The sequence below is a fragment of the Somniosus microcephalus genome, chromosome 12 (assembly GCF_052327205.1).
Source record: "Somniosus microcephalus isolate GS21.2 chromosome 12, FLI_Smic_1.0, whole genome shotgun sequence".
In the NCBI taxonomy this organism is placed as follows: domain Eukaryota; kingdom Metazoa; phylum Chordata; class Chondrichthyes; order Squaliformes; family Somniosidae; genus Somniosus; species Somniosus microcephalus.
Genome location: NC_140998.1, coordinates 107569029 through 107586114, shown reverse-complemented (window position 1 = coordinate 107586114; position 17086 = coordinate 107569029). Strand labels below are relative to the sequence as shown.

General features: G+C 47.1%; 1 protein-coding gene across 1 annotated transcript in view; it reads left to right on the top strand.

Moving 5' to 3' along the window:
* The window catches only part of arhgap5 (Rho GTPase activating protein 5), a 120979-nt gene that overhangs the window by 54137 nt on the left and 49756 nt on the right, over positions 1-17086 (top strand). Inside the window, 1 exon segment of the mRNA XM_086003393.1 lies at positions 7132-7209. Within this exon segment, the coding sequence (XP_085859519.1) occupies positions 7132-7209 (78 nt within the window).

The following is a 17086-nucleotide window of genomic DNA, read 5'->3' as shown; positions in this document are numbered from 1 at the left end:
ATTTCTGCCCGTGCAGATAGTGATTGAACTTCTTCACCCCCCACACCAGGCTGAGGGCCTCCCTGTCAATCTGGGCGTAATTACACTCGGCTGAGGTTAACGAGCGCGACGCAAAGGCTATTGGCCTCTCTGAACCGTCAAGGAATTTGTGTGACAGCACCGCTCCAATGCCGTAGGGAGACGCAACACATGCCAACCGAATCGGTAGTGTTGGGTTGTAGTGGGCCAATACTTCTTTTGAAGTGATTAGGCATTTACATTTCTGAAAGGCACGCTTACACTCATCACTCCATTTCCATGTTACTCCAGTTTGCAGCAGGGCGTTCAGTGGGTGCAGAATTGTAGATAAATTCGGCAAGAACTTACGGCAGTAGTTCACCAGCCCGAGAAACGACCTCAGTTGCGACACATTTTCCGGTGCTGGAGCCTTGACTACAGCCTCAATCTTGTCTGGCGACTTATGCAACCCTTCCTCATCAATCATGTGGCCACAATACGAGATTTGTCTCCTGAAGAACTCGCATTTGGGGCGGTTGGCTCGTAGCCCATATTCCTGCAATCTAGTGAGCACCTGCTCCAGGTTGGCAAGGTGTTCACTGTCATTTTCGCCCGTCACCAGGATGTCATCCAAATAACACTGGGTCCCTGGGATCCCTTGCAGGACTTGTTCCATTGCCCTCTGCCAAATAGCCGGGGCTGATGCTACCCCGAATACCAGTCGATTGTACTGGTAAAGGCCTTTGTGAGTGTTTATCGTGAGGTATTTCCTAGATGCTTCTTCCACCTCCATTTGTAGATATGCTTGGGCCAGATCAATCTTCGTAAAGCGTTTCCCTCCAGATAGTGAGGCGAAAATATCTTCTATCCGTGGAAGTGGATATTGTACTGTGTGCAGGACTGGGTTCACAGTTACCTTGAAGTCCCCACAGATGCGAACCTTCTTCGGCTCCCCAGGCGTGCTGCTCAATGATTTCTTCATTACAGGAACGATGGGTGTGGCCCACTCGCTCCAATCCACCTTGGACAGCACACCCGAACTCTCCAGTTCTGCTTCGACGGCTGGGCGGATCGCGTACGGCACCGGTCTGGCCTTAAAAAAAAGTTTTGGGTTTGCGTTATCTTCGATTTTTATTGTTGCCTTTACTCCTTTTAGAGTCCCAAGTCCTTGTTGGAACACCTCTTTCGCGTCAGTTAGAATTTGTGACAGACGTCCAGGTGCGACGTCATCATCCTTTTTGTCAGTCACAGTTAGCGCCTGAATGGAATGCCAATCCAATTGTATTTTTCGAATCCATTCACGTCCCAATAATGGTGGTCCTCCATCTTGTAGTATATATAGATACAGTTTCTGTGTCTCCTTGCCGTTATATTTAACTGGCACCCTTATTTTTCCTCTGGGGTAGACTTTTTGCCCCGTGTATGTCTTCAATACAATGGACGTGTCCTTTAAGGGTATGTGTGAGAATAACATAAGAACATAAGAAACAGGAGCAGGAGTAGGCCAATCGGCCCCTGGAGCCTGCTCCGCCATTCAATAAGATCATGGCTGATCTGATCCTAACCGCCAATCTACTATCACAGAACCGTCTCCTGAATCTAACAGAATTAGACACACGAACTAGGAGCAGGATCAGGCTACACGGCCCCTGGGCCCGCTCCGCTACCCACAGGGCCATGACCGATCCGAACCTAGACTCATGTCCAAATTCCTGCCCGCTCCCCGTAACCCTTAATTCCCTTTACTTCTAGGAAACTGTCTATTTCTGTTTTAAATTTATGTAATGATGTAGCTTCTACAGCTTTTTGGGGCAGCATATTCCATGGACCTACCACCCTCTGAGTGAAGTAGTTCCTCCTCATCTCAGTTTTGAAAGAGCAGCCCCTTATTCTAAGACTATGCCCCCTAGTTCTAGTTTCACCCATCATCGGGAACATCCTCCCCGCATCCACCCGATCCAACCCCTTCACAATCTTATATGTTTCAATAAGATCGCCTCTCATTCTTCTGAACTCCAATGAGTAGAGTCCCAATCTACTCAACCTCTCCTCATACGTCCATCCCCTCATCCCCGGGATTAACCGAGTGAACCTTCTTTGTACTGACTCGAGAGCAAGTATGTCTTTTCTTAAGTATGGACACCAAAACTGTATGCAGTATTCCAGGTGCGGTCTCACCAATACCTTGTACAACTGAAGCAATACCTCCCTATTTTTATATTCTATCCCCCTAGCAATGAAAGCCAACATTCCATTGGCCTTCTTAATCACTTGCTGCACCTGCATACTAACCTTTTGAGTTTCGTGCACCAGGACCCCCAGATCCCTTTGTACTTCAGTACTTTCCAGTTTCTTGCCATTAAGATAATAACTTGCTCTACGATTTTTCCTGCCAAAGTGCATAACCTCACACTTTCCAGTATTGTATTCCATCTGCCAAATCTCTGCCCACTTAGCCTGTCTATGTCCCCTTGCAGGTTTTTTATGTCCTCCTCACTCACTACTTTCCCCCCCATCTTAGTATCATCTGCAAACTTTGATATGTTACACTCGGTCCCCTCCTCCAAATCATTAATATAGATTGTAAAGAGTTGGGGACCCAGCACTGACCCCTGCGGAACACCACTAGTTACTGATTGCCAGTCTGAGAATGAACCATTTATCCCAACTCTCTGCCTTCTGTTAGATAGCCAATCCTCTATCCATGCCAGAATATTACCCCCAATCCCGTGATTTTTTATCTTAAGCAATAATCTTTTGTGTGGCACCTTGCCAAATGCCTTTTGGAAGTCTAAATACACTACGTCCACTGGTTCCCCTTTATCCACCCTATATGTTACTTCCTCAAAGAACTCCAGCAAATTTGTCAAACATGACTTCCCCTTCATAAAACCATGCTGACTTTGTCCTATTAAATTATGATTATCCAAATGTCCTGTTACTGTCTCCTTAATAATGGACTCCAAAATTTTACCTACCACAGATGCTAGGCTAACCGGTCTATAGTTTCCAGCCTTCTGTGTACTGCCCTTTTTAAATAAGGGTGTTACATTAGCAGTTTTCCAGTCTGCCGGGACCTTTGCCGAGTCCAGGGAGTTTTGGAAAATTATTACCAATGCATCCACAATCCCTACCGCCACTTCCCTCAAGACCCTAGGATGTAAGCCATCCGGTCCAGGTGATTTATCCGCCTTGAGTCCCATTATTTTACCGAGTACCACTTCCTTAGTGATTTTGATCGTGTTTAGCTCCTCCCCCCCCCCCCCCTATAGCCCCCCTGTTTGTCCAGTGTTGGGATATTCTTAGTGTCCTCTACTGTAAAGACTGATCAAAATATTCATTCAGTGTTTTTGCCATCTCCATATTTCCCACCATTAATTTCCCGGTCTCATCCTCTAAGGGACCAACATTTACTTTAGCCACCCTTTTTCTTTTTATATAACTATAAAAACTCTTACGATCTGTTTTTATATTTTTTGCTAATTTACTTTCATAATCTATCTTCCCTTTCTTAATCAATCTTTTTGTTATTTTTTGCTGTCTTTTAAAGTTTTCCCAATCCTCTATCCTCCCACTAGATTTGGCTACCTTATATGCCCTTGTTTTTAGTTGAATACTATCCTTAATTTCATTACTTAGCCACGGATGGCTGTCTTTTCTTTTACACCCTTTTCTTCTCAGTGGAATATATATTTTTTGGAAGTTGTAAAATAACTCCTTTAAATGTACACCGCTGAGCATGTATCGTCTTACCCTTTAATCTATTTTCCCAATCCACTCTACTCAATTCCGCTCTCATACCTTCATAGTCTCCTTTATTCAAGCTTAGCACGCTTGTTTGAGATCCAACCTTCTCACCCTCTAATTGAATATGGAATTCAACCATGTTCTGGTCACTCATTCCAAGGGGATCCTTTACTAGGACATTTTTAATTAATCCTGTCTCGTTACACAGGACCAGATCTAAGGTTGCTTGCCCCCTGGTCGGTTCAGTTACATACTGCTCAAGAAACCCACCCCTAATACACTCAATGAACTCATCCTCAAGGCAGCCCTGCCCAATTTGATTTGTCCAATTAATATGATAGTTAAAATCCCCCATAATTATAGATGTTCCCTTATTACAAGCCTCAACTATTTCCTGATTGATACTCCGTCCAACAGAGTTGCAACTGTTCGGAGGCCTATAGACTACGCCCACTAGTGTTTTTTTCCCCATATTATTCCTTATCTCCACCCAAACCGCTCATAGTCTTGTCGATTCATGACAGTTAGGGCTGATCCTGTATCCAATTCCATCTTTACTTGGGACCCTGCTATCATGAAGGTGACTCAAATGGTTCGGTGATCCTCCTTTGCGATCACGTTGTGTAACTTTAGACAACTTAATCTCCTGCTCCCGGAGTAGTTATCACTCTCCTGATCTTCCGAACAACTGTCTGTCATTTTTTTTACATTCTTGTACTTTTCCTTAGTAGTTCTTGTAGTGTTGGTTTTCTTTCCCGACCTGCAGACTCTTGCTATATGTCCCATTTTCCTGCATTGCCTGCATACTTTGTCCTTAACCCAGCAGTCCTTCTGCTCATGGGTTGTTCTGCCGCAGCGATAGCAATTTTCTGCTCCATACGCCATTTCGTTAGCGCTGTATTCTTGTGGTTTCTGTTGTATTTCTGCAGCTCCCCGTGCTGCTGCTTCGTAGGATACTGCCACGCTGAAAGCCTGTTATAGCGTCAGGTCCTTTTCCGAATGTAGTCGTTTTTGGGTTCCCTCACTCTGGAGCCCGCAGACAAACTTATCCCGTAAAGTGTCTGCCAGTCCTGCTCCGAACTGGCAGTGCTTCGATAACTTGCGTAGTTCCGTAAGATAGTCAGCATTGCTCTCATCTTTGTGCTGGTTTCTTTTATGGAACTTGAATCTTTCTGCTATCAGCAGCGGTGTAGGGTTTAGGTGTTCCTGTAAGATATTAACAATCTCTTCAAAACTTTTCTCCATTGGTTTAGCTGGGGTAATTAAATTCCGCAATAGGCCGTACGTTCTCGCGCCCATCAAATTTAATAATACCGACGCCTTCTTTCCATCGGCCACCTCATTTGCCTTGCAGTACACTTCAATTCTTTCCACATACGTGGTCCAGTCTTCTACCTCGTTGTCGAAAGCAGTGATACTGCCACTTTTCGGCATCTTGGGTGATTTAAAATGGCGCCTCCCGCGCTTTTCCTTCTTCCCCAATGGAATAAAATGGCGCCTCTCGCGCTTTTCCTTCTTCCCCTTGCTGCCACGCTGCTCCTAGCGTTATACAGGGTAATGGCGGCGACCCGCGGCTTCGGCGCGTCTCACTTTCCCTTCCCCTTGTTTATTTTCTCTCCGCTGCCCGGTTCTTGAGCACCGACCACGCCCTGTCCGCTCCACCCCCCCCCTCTCTTTCCTCCCGGAGACGCTGCGCGGCCCCTTTTGCAGAGCCGCTCGATCGAGCTCGAGCCCGCCGCAGTCTGGAAGGGTCAGCGCACTACCTGCTACCAGCACGATTTGCTGGAACACCTTGACTGGGGAGCCAAGCTCAGCTCTCCACAGTTCCGCAATTCTCCGAACACCGATGGATCCTTGGGCGGTTGCCCGCGGTTGACGCCCGTTGCTCTGACTTCGACCTCCAAGAAACTTCTTCTCAGGGAAAGGTCCCCGTGAGGTGATGCAGTACTGCAGGTGAGTTCGAACTTGCTCGTCGCCACTGTAAAGTCCGCGCCTCAATAATACACGGACTTCGGGAGAACAATTAAACAGGTATTTTACTGAACAGAGGGTAACGTCAGACTGAAGTACAGAAGCCTGCTAGGGCCTTTTATACAGGGGTGGTCACTGCCAGTACTGCAGTATAAAATCAGTTCTTCTCTTAAAGGTACATACACAACAAGCAGGTTATTGGTGAGTACGTGCCACTTGATAGCACTGCTTCCAACACTTGGCTGATGATTGAGAGTAGGCTGATGGGCCAGTTAGATTTGCTCTATTTTTTGTTGACTGGAGATAGTTGGGCAATCTTCCACGATTTCTGGTAGATGCCAGTGCTGTAGCTGTACTGGAAGAGCTTAGCTAAGGGTGTGGCTAGTACTGGCGCACAGTTCTTCAGCACTACAGCTGGGATATTATCGGGGCCTGTAGCCTTTGCTGTGTCCAGTGCACTCGGCTGTTTCTTGATGTCACGTAGAGTAAATCGAAATGGCTGTCAACTGACATCTGTGATGGTGAGGTCCTCAGGAGGAGGCTGAGAAGGATCATCCACTCGGCTCTTCTGTCTGACGATGGTTGTGGACACTTGAGTCTTGTCTTGTCTTTTGCACTTGCATGCTGGAACATCGCCATCATTTAGGCTAGGGATGCGCCTCCCCCTTCCGTTCGTAGCTTAATTGTCCGGCACCATTTGCAAGTGGGATCATTCGTTCTGTCTATAGCATGCTGCTTCCATTGTTTAGCATGCATGTAGTCCTGTGTTGCAGCTTCACCAGGTTGGCATCTTGTTTTCAGGTACACTTTATTTCACATTATTTTGGCTTTGATATCATAACTCTCAACACCAACGCTGTAGAAAACCTTTAAATAATTTTCCCCCCCTTTTGAGATGGGAAGAAAATTAAACATATAAATGTTAGTTGTAATCGAAACTGTCTCGTCCTCTCTTGCAGGAATTTCAAACAAATTGGTTCTTTTCAAGCAGTCTCTCTCTCTTTTTTGGAACAGAATTGCCATTTTTATATCCCAGTACAGAATTAACTGGACCTCCTAGATTTTGAATATTCCAGAAAACAAATTTAAAAAAAAGAAACTGGCATTCATTTGCAAACTGAATCAATTACACACAGCGTTGCTTAAGTTTGTATTGTACCTCTTTCCTGCCTGTAATTGACAATATTGTATTGAAATGAGCTTGGTCTAGTAATCTGAACTACAGGTTTTTTTAATTGTCTATGTTCTGTGACTGGATTTAAAGGAGCAGCAAATTAAAAGCAGATGATCAAACTTATTTTTGTCTCTGTTGATTTAAGTAATAGGGTTTTCATTCAGTGAAAAATAATTAAGAGTATTTTAATTTTTCAACCCATTGTTTGTATAATTTGATTACAAGTTCTTATTTTCTTCTAGGTTTGAACACTGAAGGACTGTATCGTGTAAGTGGGAACAGGACTGATCAAGATAACATTCAAAGGCAGTTTGATCAAGGTAACATTTAATACCATTGTTTCTAAGTTACAAAAATGAAGATTTTTTGTCAATAATGTATCATGGTACAGTATTGGCATCTTTTTGTAACTACATATAGGGTTAAAAAGCCAATGGGCTAGCTTGGTTTGATGCTCGAAACAAGAACAATCATGATATAGATATGGCCAGGTGTCCAAGGGAGAAGCCAAGTTATTCAGTTGAGATAAATGCATCTTGCTGGTTTTATTTGTATATATGTTTAATTGGCAGTTGTTTTGGAGTTCTGAGACACGCATTTAATTTCCTTTACCCCAGTTGTTATTTTTTATAATGAAGTATTTCTCGGTCAGTCTTGTTAAAATTGAGTAGTCTGAAGCTAGAGAGACACTCCATGGGTGGTCAACAACATGAAGGTTATTAGGCAGGGACCCTGCGTCTCGTTCCTTCTTGAGTTGCAGTTTTGAGTAGCCAATGTGACTGCTATTTTCCATCTGACAAGAAGGGATTGTTAAACTTGTATTTTTTGTAAATCTACAGTGATGTGCTATTGTTCACTTTCCATTTCCTGTTTAATAAATCTATTTGGCAGTTGTTTTAGCCTAACCCATAGTCTGGTGAAGTGTTCATATTCTAGTCTACTGCTTTCTAAAGATTAGGTGAAAGCACGTAATATAACCAATAAGCTGAAATTAATTGAAGAGGGTTCTCTGTTTGCCCGCTTGACTTGTTGCAAATTACCTAGATATTGGGCAGGGAAAGGCACAATCCAGGTTACAAGGAGCAAAGGTTTAACTGCGGAAGTGGTCTGTGACACTGAACCAGATAAATATATCTAGAGTAAAAAGCCAAACAAAACCGTAAGCATGGGATATTATTTGGTTTCGTGCATAAAATATAATTTACCTCAGTTTGTCAGACTTTATTTTGTTGTAGTTAACAAGTACCCTGGTAAGATCGTTCTATCCTGATTTAAATTTATCTGCTTTAAACATTTTTAATGGTGGATTATTTTTAAATAGTTTTTATTTGGACAAATAATTATTTTGTGTAATTTGGAGCATAAATGCTTTTTAAAATGCAGTTAGTTATAATTAGCATTTAATGTGGTTATACCAGTTTTAATTTAAAAAAAACCTAATGAGCGCCACTGATGGCTCAGTGGGTAAGTACACAAACCTGGAGTAACACTAAGCCGCACATTGGCCCCTGCACACTTGAGCTAGAGCAGTGATAAAATCAGCAAAGATTCTCGTATCTGAACTTGACTGGAAAGCGTACGTTTGTGAATGTTGGATGAGAATGAGAACTGGACCAGGCTTCATGTTCTCCACAGTCAAATAGCTTACCAATTATGACATCTAGACTTACACATGAAGAATAGCCATATAGGTGAAGTACCAGAGAACGACCTACACCTGTGAAACTCTAAGCTGCTAGTATACTAGCAACGACCACTTGTCATATTGGGCCGTAACTTGTGGCCCTTATGGGTACGTACAAGGTGTGTACGTACCTGTAAGGGCCGTGCAAGTTCCGGGTTTAGGCATGCGCTGAAACTTATGATCTGTCAAGAATTCTCTTGACAGATCATCGGCATCCCCAGGAAAAGGGCATCTGCGGGCTGAGAGTTGCGCTATTTGCCCAACTTCTGCCCAGCGAATGCCCGTGAAATTCTTACGCCTGGTAAAAGCAGGCATAAGGCCTGCTTTTACCAGCGTAAGAGTTTTAAAAAAACAGAAAAATAAAATTTTATCAATAATTTATACACTTAAAAACTTGTTAAATAAGGTAAGTTTATTTTTAGCCCCTTTAAAACATGTAAATTTATTTTTCAAAAATTTATATTTTTGTTTTTAAATATTTAATTCAATGCAATTTTAATTAAATTGAAATGTGATTTTTGTGTTTATTTATTTGATGTCTAGGTGTATTTATTGGGGTATTCCCATTCATGCTTATGGGGTTTCCGTACATATGGAATCCGCATAAACATGAATGGGGATTTCCTTCTGGTATTCGTTGGTCCGGCCCATGTGATCCCAGGGGCGCTTGTGAACCGCCTGCGCCTCTGGGATACGTGGGCCTCTTCCCGCACGTACCCGGAGAGCCCCAGGACCGCGAGTCTCCGTGGATCCCGAGGCCTCGGGTATGTGGGCATTTTATTTGCAGATTAGAGGCAGTTCCCTGCGAGAAGCCTCCGACCGCAAATTCAGGGCCAACGTCTTTTTCTCTCTCTCCTCTTTCCCCCCTTCCCCCGCACACCAATGCTTCTGGTATCATTGACCCATTTCCCAAATCAAGGGGCAAGGGCATGTCAACTCCATCATTGGAATGCCCCATTCAGGATTGCCATTGTGTTGATCGCTCCACATTCTTCCATTTCCTCCCTTTACCAATGTTTTTTTTTGTTTTTGAATTTTGATCCACCAAATTTTTCCCCTCTTTTCCTGAAAACGGTGACAAATACTGGGATATTGGTGCCAGCCACCTTCCAGAACTTCACCCAGGTGGTCAGTTTTCATTTTAGAGCCCAGACAGTGGGTCTTGGCAGCAGGAACAGCGTTTGCCTTGCAGGGGCCCTGTGCAAAGGTATGCTTTAGGGCTCCTACATTTTTCTTGACAATGCTCCTAAATACTACCTACTTAGGACCATACAACTGCACCAGATTAACGCTGATTCTATTTCCCATCTTTGTTAGTAAGATGTAATGCAAATCAGTTGTTAAAAGATTTTTATCCATTCACAATGAAACTTTTAATTTAGGCAAGCAGTGGGAAATGTGGCTGTATATTTTAGGTCCACCAGCAGTCTGATCTCCATTTTGCAGATTTCATTAGAACATAATAGTTTTGCTAGTTTTTGTCACTCTACTCAGAGGAGGAGAAGTGACTATAATGCTAATTATAGCAAACATATTAAAATACACTAACTGTTGTAGAAATATTAGAGCTAGTTCACATTTTTGAATTAAGAAACCAGGGTTGAAGGGCCAAAGCATACAGAAGGGAAAACCTCAAGTTGACCAGAGTAAGAGAAGACAAGACAAGATAAGTCATGAAGTAGTGATTAGATATATAAAGCTTACTACAACAACAATGGCCCAGATATTCCGATCGCAGGCCTCCTGCCGGCGGAGGACTGCGATCTGGAAAAATCTGTGCCCTTACCGGAGGGCTCCCGGGAGGCGCACAATTCCGATGCTGGGCCTCTCCAAACTGCTGGTGCACAGGGCCCACGTATCCCAGAGGCGCAGGTAGTTCGCAGCGTCCCTGGGATCACGTGGGCCGTGGGGAGCCAATCAAAGAAGGGAATCTCCCTTCATATATTTGACAGGAAGACCTGACAAATATATGAATGGAGATCACCCCCAAAACATAGTAAAACTTTAAATAAATTTAAAAGAAAAATGACTTGAAAGTACAATAATTTAACTATTTTAAACAAAACTTTAAATTTTTCAAAAAAAATTAGTTTTTTACGGGGCTCAAAATAAACTTGCCTTTTTTTTAAAAAGTATTTTTAAATGATAAATCAGTGGAAATTAAAAAAAAAAATTCAACTCTTACCCTGGTAAAAGTAGGCCTTTTACCAGGCGCAAGAATTGTAAGGGTTTTCTGCGGGCGGAGGGTCTCCAAAAAGCAGAACTATCCGCCTGCAGAGGCCTTGCTCCAGCGCAGCCGGAGGATCTGTCAAGAGCTTTCTTGACAGATCGGAAATGCCGGTTTCCAGCGCATGCGCAGTGCATGCCTGAAACCGGCATTTCCGATGTCCTACGGGTGGGTACACAGCGTGTACCCACTCGTAGGGATTGGAATATCTGGCCCAATAACTTCCATTTATAAAGCGCCTTTAACATATCAAGATGCTTCATAGATGCAGAAGCAAAAAAATGAATGCTGAGCCAAAGAAAGATATTAGGAGGGGTGGCCAAAAGTGGTGAAAAAGGTGGGTTTTAAGTAGGATCAAAGGAGGAGAAGGTACATGGGGAAAAGACAAAATTCTAGAGCGTTGGGCCTAGGTGGCACAACGGCACATCCACCAATGGTAGGGCAAAGGGGGAGATGCAGAACAGGCCAGAGTCAGAGGAATGGAGAGTTTGGTGGTAGTTTTAGGGCTGGAGGAGGTTACAGATAGGGAGGGGTGAGTCCATGGAAGGGTTTAAACCAAGAACTTCAAATTGGAGGCATTGGGGGACTGGGCGCCAATGCAGTTCAGGGAGGACAGGTGGAATGAATGAGCAGACTTGGTGCAGGATAGAATACAGGCAGTGGCGTTTTGGCTGACATGTTTATAGAGGATGGAAGGCCAGCCAAGAGGATATTGGAATAGTCGCATCTGGAGATGACAAAGGCAGCACATGGAGTGAGGTGGCTTGGAGGCAGATGATCCGGAAGTAGGATATGGGGTTGGAAACTCAGCGTAAAGTCAAATAAAACAGAGGTTCTGAACAATCTGTTCGTTCTCAGTCAGTGGTAGGGGATGGAATTAGTAACAATGGTATGAGCATGTGGGGTGGGAGGGGTGTGTTGAAAATTCAGGCTTTGATTTTGCCAATGTTTAGCTAGAGGAAATTGTGGCTTATCTAAGACTGGATGTCAGACAACATTGGCCGTGTGGGGGGGTTGAAGTGTGACTGAGCGAAGTGAAGAGGTAGAGTTGGGTGATGGTAGATGGTATATGTGGTAAACCACTGTTATAGTTATCACTGTATATTGTTCTCACTGTTCTCACTGTCACATCACTACACGAGGTCGCCTCTTGTCGCACTGTTATACCTGGGCTGACCACCTCCGACTCCGCCCATTACCTGCCCAGGTATAAAGGTAGCTGACTGGCTAGTATTCCTCCCTGTTGGATCGGATCACCCACGAGGGTGGGCTCTGTTATTTAGCCAATAAAAACCTTCAGTTACGTTCTTAACTCGTCGCCTTTTATTGGACTAATTGATAGGCATATCAATTTTATTGGCTAAATTTTAAAGATGTCTGATAATGAACAGCAACAGCAAGGAGCTCACCCAGCAGCACAGCAACAGCAGCCTCCAGACAACGGGCCACACCAGCCGGCTTGGCTGCAAGCCTTGAAACCACCATACCTGGATCTAAACCCACAGGCACCAAACGCAGCCCTCAACTTCAAACACTGGCTGGACTGCTTCGAATCCTACCTGGAAGAATCCGGCGCCCCGCAGAGATCCAAACTAAGACTTCTGAACGCCCAAGCGAGCCCGAGAGTATACGCACTCATACAGGACACGACTACGTACGAGGCCGCTATCAACCTACTGAAACAGCAGTACCGCAGCCCGGTAAATTACATGTACACCAGGCACCTCCTAAGATCCCGCCCGCAACAGCCAGGAGAGTCTGTAGCTGAATTTTTACGGGCGCTAAGAGCACTCGGCAGGAACTGTGACTTTAAAGCGGTGACGGCTGTTGAAAATACGGAAGATAATATCCGCGATGCCTTTGTGAAAGGCCTACGGTCCGACTACTCACGGCAAAGACTGCTTGAAGCTAAAGACCTCGACCTGGACAAAGCTGAAGCCCTCGCTCTCTCCCTGGAGGTGGCCCATCAGGACCAGGAGGCGTTTTCCAGGTACTGCTCGCGACCCTGGGACTCGGGCCCGACCCCTACCGCAATACCCTTCGCAGCGCCGCCCCCGGGACCTACCTCAGCGTCGGCGTCCCGGACCCGACCGGGCCCGCCACCCCCGGTACCGGCTCCGACATCGGGCACCCGCGATCGGGCCGCCGGCTGCTTCTTTTGCGGCCAGGAGAAGCACCCGAGGTCGCGCTGCCCAGCCAGGAACTCTACCTGCACAACCTGCAGGAAGAAAGGCCACTTCTCTAAGGCCTGCAGGAGCGGATCTTCAGAGGCCAGCAGTGCCTCATGCGAACTGTGGGGGCGGCCATCTTCTTTCACGGCAACTGAGGCCAGTATCCCCACACGTGAGTCATGGGGGCGGCCATCTTTGATCAAGGCAACCGACCCCAATAGTGCCTCATGTGAGTTATGGGGGCAGCCATCTTCTCCGCCATTTTGTCCTACCTCGTGGGAGACGCCATTTTACACACCACGCCCGACTGCCACCGGGCCCCCGGACCCGACGACCGCCTCGCCCGCAGACGACAACGACTCGCTTACCTACACGCTAGCCTCCGTCACTCTGGATCAAGCCCGCCCACACCACCTGTCCAAGTCGATGATGGACATCAAAGTAAACGGCCACGCCACGACCTGCCTGTTCGACAGCGGAAGCACGGAGAGCTTCATCCACCCAGACACGGTGAGCCACTACTCCCTCCCTGTCCTGCCAACGCGCAACCGAATCTCGATGGCATCGAGGTCCCACGCCACGGACATTAGCGGCTACTGTGCTGTGACCTTGTCGGTTAAGGGTACAGAGTATAAAAACTTTAAACTCCTCGTCCTCCCCCAGCTCTGCGCTGCCGTCCTACTAGGGCTGGACTTCCAATCCCACCTCCAAAGTGTAACCCTAGCATACGGTGGACCCCTCCCCCCACTCACAGTCGACAACCAGCGAAGGTTAAACCGCCCACCGCGTAACACCTGCAGCCTATCCACCCTCAAGGTGCCGCCACCTTCCCTGTTCGCTAACCTCACCCCCGACTGCAAACCCGTCGCTACCAAGAGCAGGCGGTACAGCGCTGGGGACAGAGCTTTCATTAGCTCTGAGGTGCAGCGTCTCCTGAAGGAGGGCATCATCGAGGGGAGCAACAGCCCCTGGCGTGCCCAGGTCGTGGTCGTTAAGACCGGCGATAAAAATCGCCTGGTCATCGACTACAGCCAGACCATAAACAGATACACCCAGCTGGACGCATACCCCCTTCCCCGCATATCTGACATGGTCAATCAGATTGCACAATACCGCGTATTCTCGACCATCGACCTTAAGTCGGCCTACCACCAACTCCCTATCCACCCCGAGGACCGCCAGTACACCGCCTTCGAGGCGAATGGGCGCCTATACCACTTCCTTAGGGTCCCCTTCGGTGTCACCAACGGGGTCTCGGTCTTCCAAAGGGAGATGGACCGGATGGTTGACCAGAACGGACTGCAGGCCACATTCCCCTACCTAGATAACGTCACCATCTGCGGCCGCGACCGGCAGGACCACGACGTGAATCTGGAGAAATTCCTCCGTACGGCCCAACGGCTGAACCTCACCTACAATAAGGAGAAATGCGTGTTTAACACAGCGCGCCTTGCCATCCTTGGCTGTGTAGTAGAGAACGGAGTCATCGGCCCCGACCCCGAAAGAATGCGCCCCCTCATGGAGCTACCCCTCCCCCACTGTCCAAAAGCACTTAGGAGAACCCTGGGGCTTTTCGCCTACTATGCCCAATGGGTACCCAATTATGCGGACAAAGCCAGACCCCTCCTGAAAACCACATCCTTCCCCCTCACGGAAGAGGCGTGCGCGGCCTTCTCCCTCATTAAGGGAGACATAGCCAAGGCCACAATGCACGCAGTGGATGAGTCAATCCCCTTCCAAGTGGAGAGCGATGCATCCGACTTCGCCCTAGCCGCTACCCTTAACCAGGAGGGTAGGCCGGTAGCCTTCTTCTCAAGGACCCTACAGGGCCCCGAGACCCGACACTCGTCGGTCGAGAAGGAAGCCCAGGCAATTGTGGAGGCAGTACGGCGCTGGAGGCACTACTTGGCAGGCAAACGATTTACCCTCCTCACCGACCAACGCTCGGTTGCCTTCATGTTTAATAACAAGCTGAGGGGCAAGATCAAGAACGACAAAATCTTGAGGTGGAGAATCGAGCTTTCCACCTATGATTATGAGATCTTGTACCGGCCCGGTAAACTGAACGACCCCCCTGATGCTCTTTCACGCATTACATGCGCCAGCGCGCAAAGTGATAGACTTCAGACCCTCCACAATGACCTCTGCCACCCCGGAGTCACCAGACTCTACCATTTCATTAAGGCCCGCAACCTGCCATACTCCATCGAGGAGGTCAGGACCATGACCAGAAACTGCCAGATCTGTGCTGAGTGCAAACCGCACTTCTATAAGCCGGACAGAGCAAGCCTGATCAAGGCCACCCGCCCCTTCGAGCGTCTGAGCATCGACTTCAAGGGGCCCCTACCGTCATCCGACCGTAATGTGTACTTCCTCAACATCGTTGATGAGTACTCCCGTTTCCCCTTTGCCTTCCCCTGCCCAGACATGACCAGTAACACGGTCATTAAATGCCTGAACAAACTCTTCGCCTTGTTCGGGTTCCCGAACTATATACATAGTGACCGGGGCGCCTCCTTCATGAGCGAGGAACTCCGTCAGTTCCTATTGGAGAGGGGTATTGCAGCAAGCAGGACCACCAGCTACAACCCCCGAGGGAACGGCCAGGTGGAAAGAGAGAACGCGACGGTATGGAAGGCCACCCTCTTAGCCTTAAAGTCTAAGGGCCTCCCAACCTCACGCTGGCAAGAGGTCCTCCCGATTGCGCTGCACTCCATCCGGTCACTACTTTGCACTGCCATTAACACCACCCCCCATGCCCGAATGTTTGTCTTCCCCAGGAAGTCGACTACGGGAACCACCCTACCAACCTGGCTGACCTCTCCGGGACCCGTCTTGCTGCGAAAGCACGTGAGGGCCCATAAAACGGACCCCCTGGTCGAGAAGGTGAACCTCCTGCACGCCAACCCCCAGTACGCCTATGTGGCTTACCCAGACGGACGGGAGGACACTGTCTCCTTACGAGACCTCGCACCCTCACCCCCCCCTCCCAACCCCCCGAGTCCAGCCGAGGTAGACGGCATGCCGGAACCCCACGAGCCTTTGCCGACTACGCAGACACCAGCTTTAACACCGGATAATGTAACACCGCCGCTGCGACGATCGGAGAGGCTAACGAAGCCTCCGGACAGACTGACATACCAGAGCTGGTAATACACTTCACCCCGCCGGACTCTAATCTAAACAAGGGGTGAATGTGGTAAACCACTGTTATAGTTATCACTGTATATTGTTCTCACTGTTCTCACTGTCACATCACTACACGAGGTCGCCTCTTGTCGCACTGTTATACCTGGGCTGACCACCTCCGACTCCGCCCATTACCTGCCCAGGTATAAAGGTAGCTGACTGGCTAGTATTCCTCCCTGTTGGATCGGATCACCCACGAGGGTGGGCTCTGTTATTTAGCCAATAAAAACCTTCAGTTACGTTCTTAACTCGTCGCCTTTTATTGGACTAATTGATAGGCATATCAGTATACATATGAAAGCTGGCCCCATGTGCGTGGATGATGTTGCCAAAGGACAGTATGTAGATAAGGAAGTGGAGGGGGGTGGGCGCAAGGATGCATCCTTCAGGAATTCCAGGTAATGGTTCGCATACAGGAAAATAATCCATTGTTGGAGATGCTCTGGCTATGATTGGATAGGCAAAAAAAGAAACAAGCAAGAGTGGTTCCACTGAACTGGGTTATAGAGGAGAGTCGTTGGAGGAGGATGTTGAGTTCGACTGCATCAAAGGCTGCAAATAGGTCACGATGACATAATGCACTATGGTCACAGAAACAGAGGATGTCATTTGTGATTTTGGTTAGGGCCATTTTGGTGCTGTGGCAGAGGTGGAATCCTGATTGGAGAGATTCCTGATTGGGAGGTGGTGAATAACTGGGACACTGTTGTACACAACTTACAAACGGTTTGGACTCGGGAATCGGAAGTACATTTCAAAATTTGCAAATGACACCAAATTGGGGGGTTTAGTTAATACTGAAGTAGACTGCGACAAAATACAAGACGACGTTAATAAACTTGCAGAATGGGCATGTAAATGGCAAATGAACTTCAATATAGGTAAGTGTGAGGTGGTGCATTTTGTTAGGAAGAATAAGGAGGCCA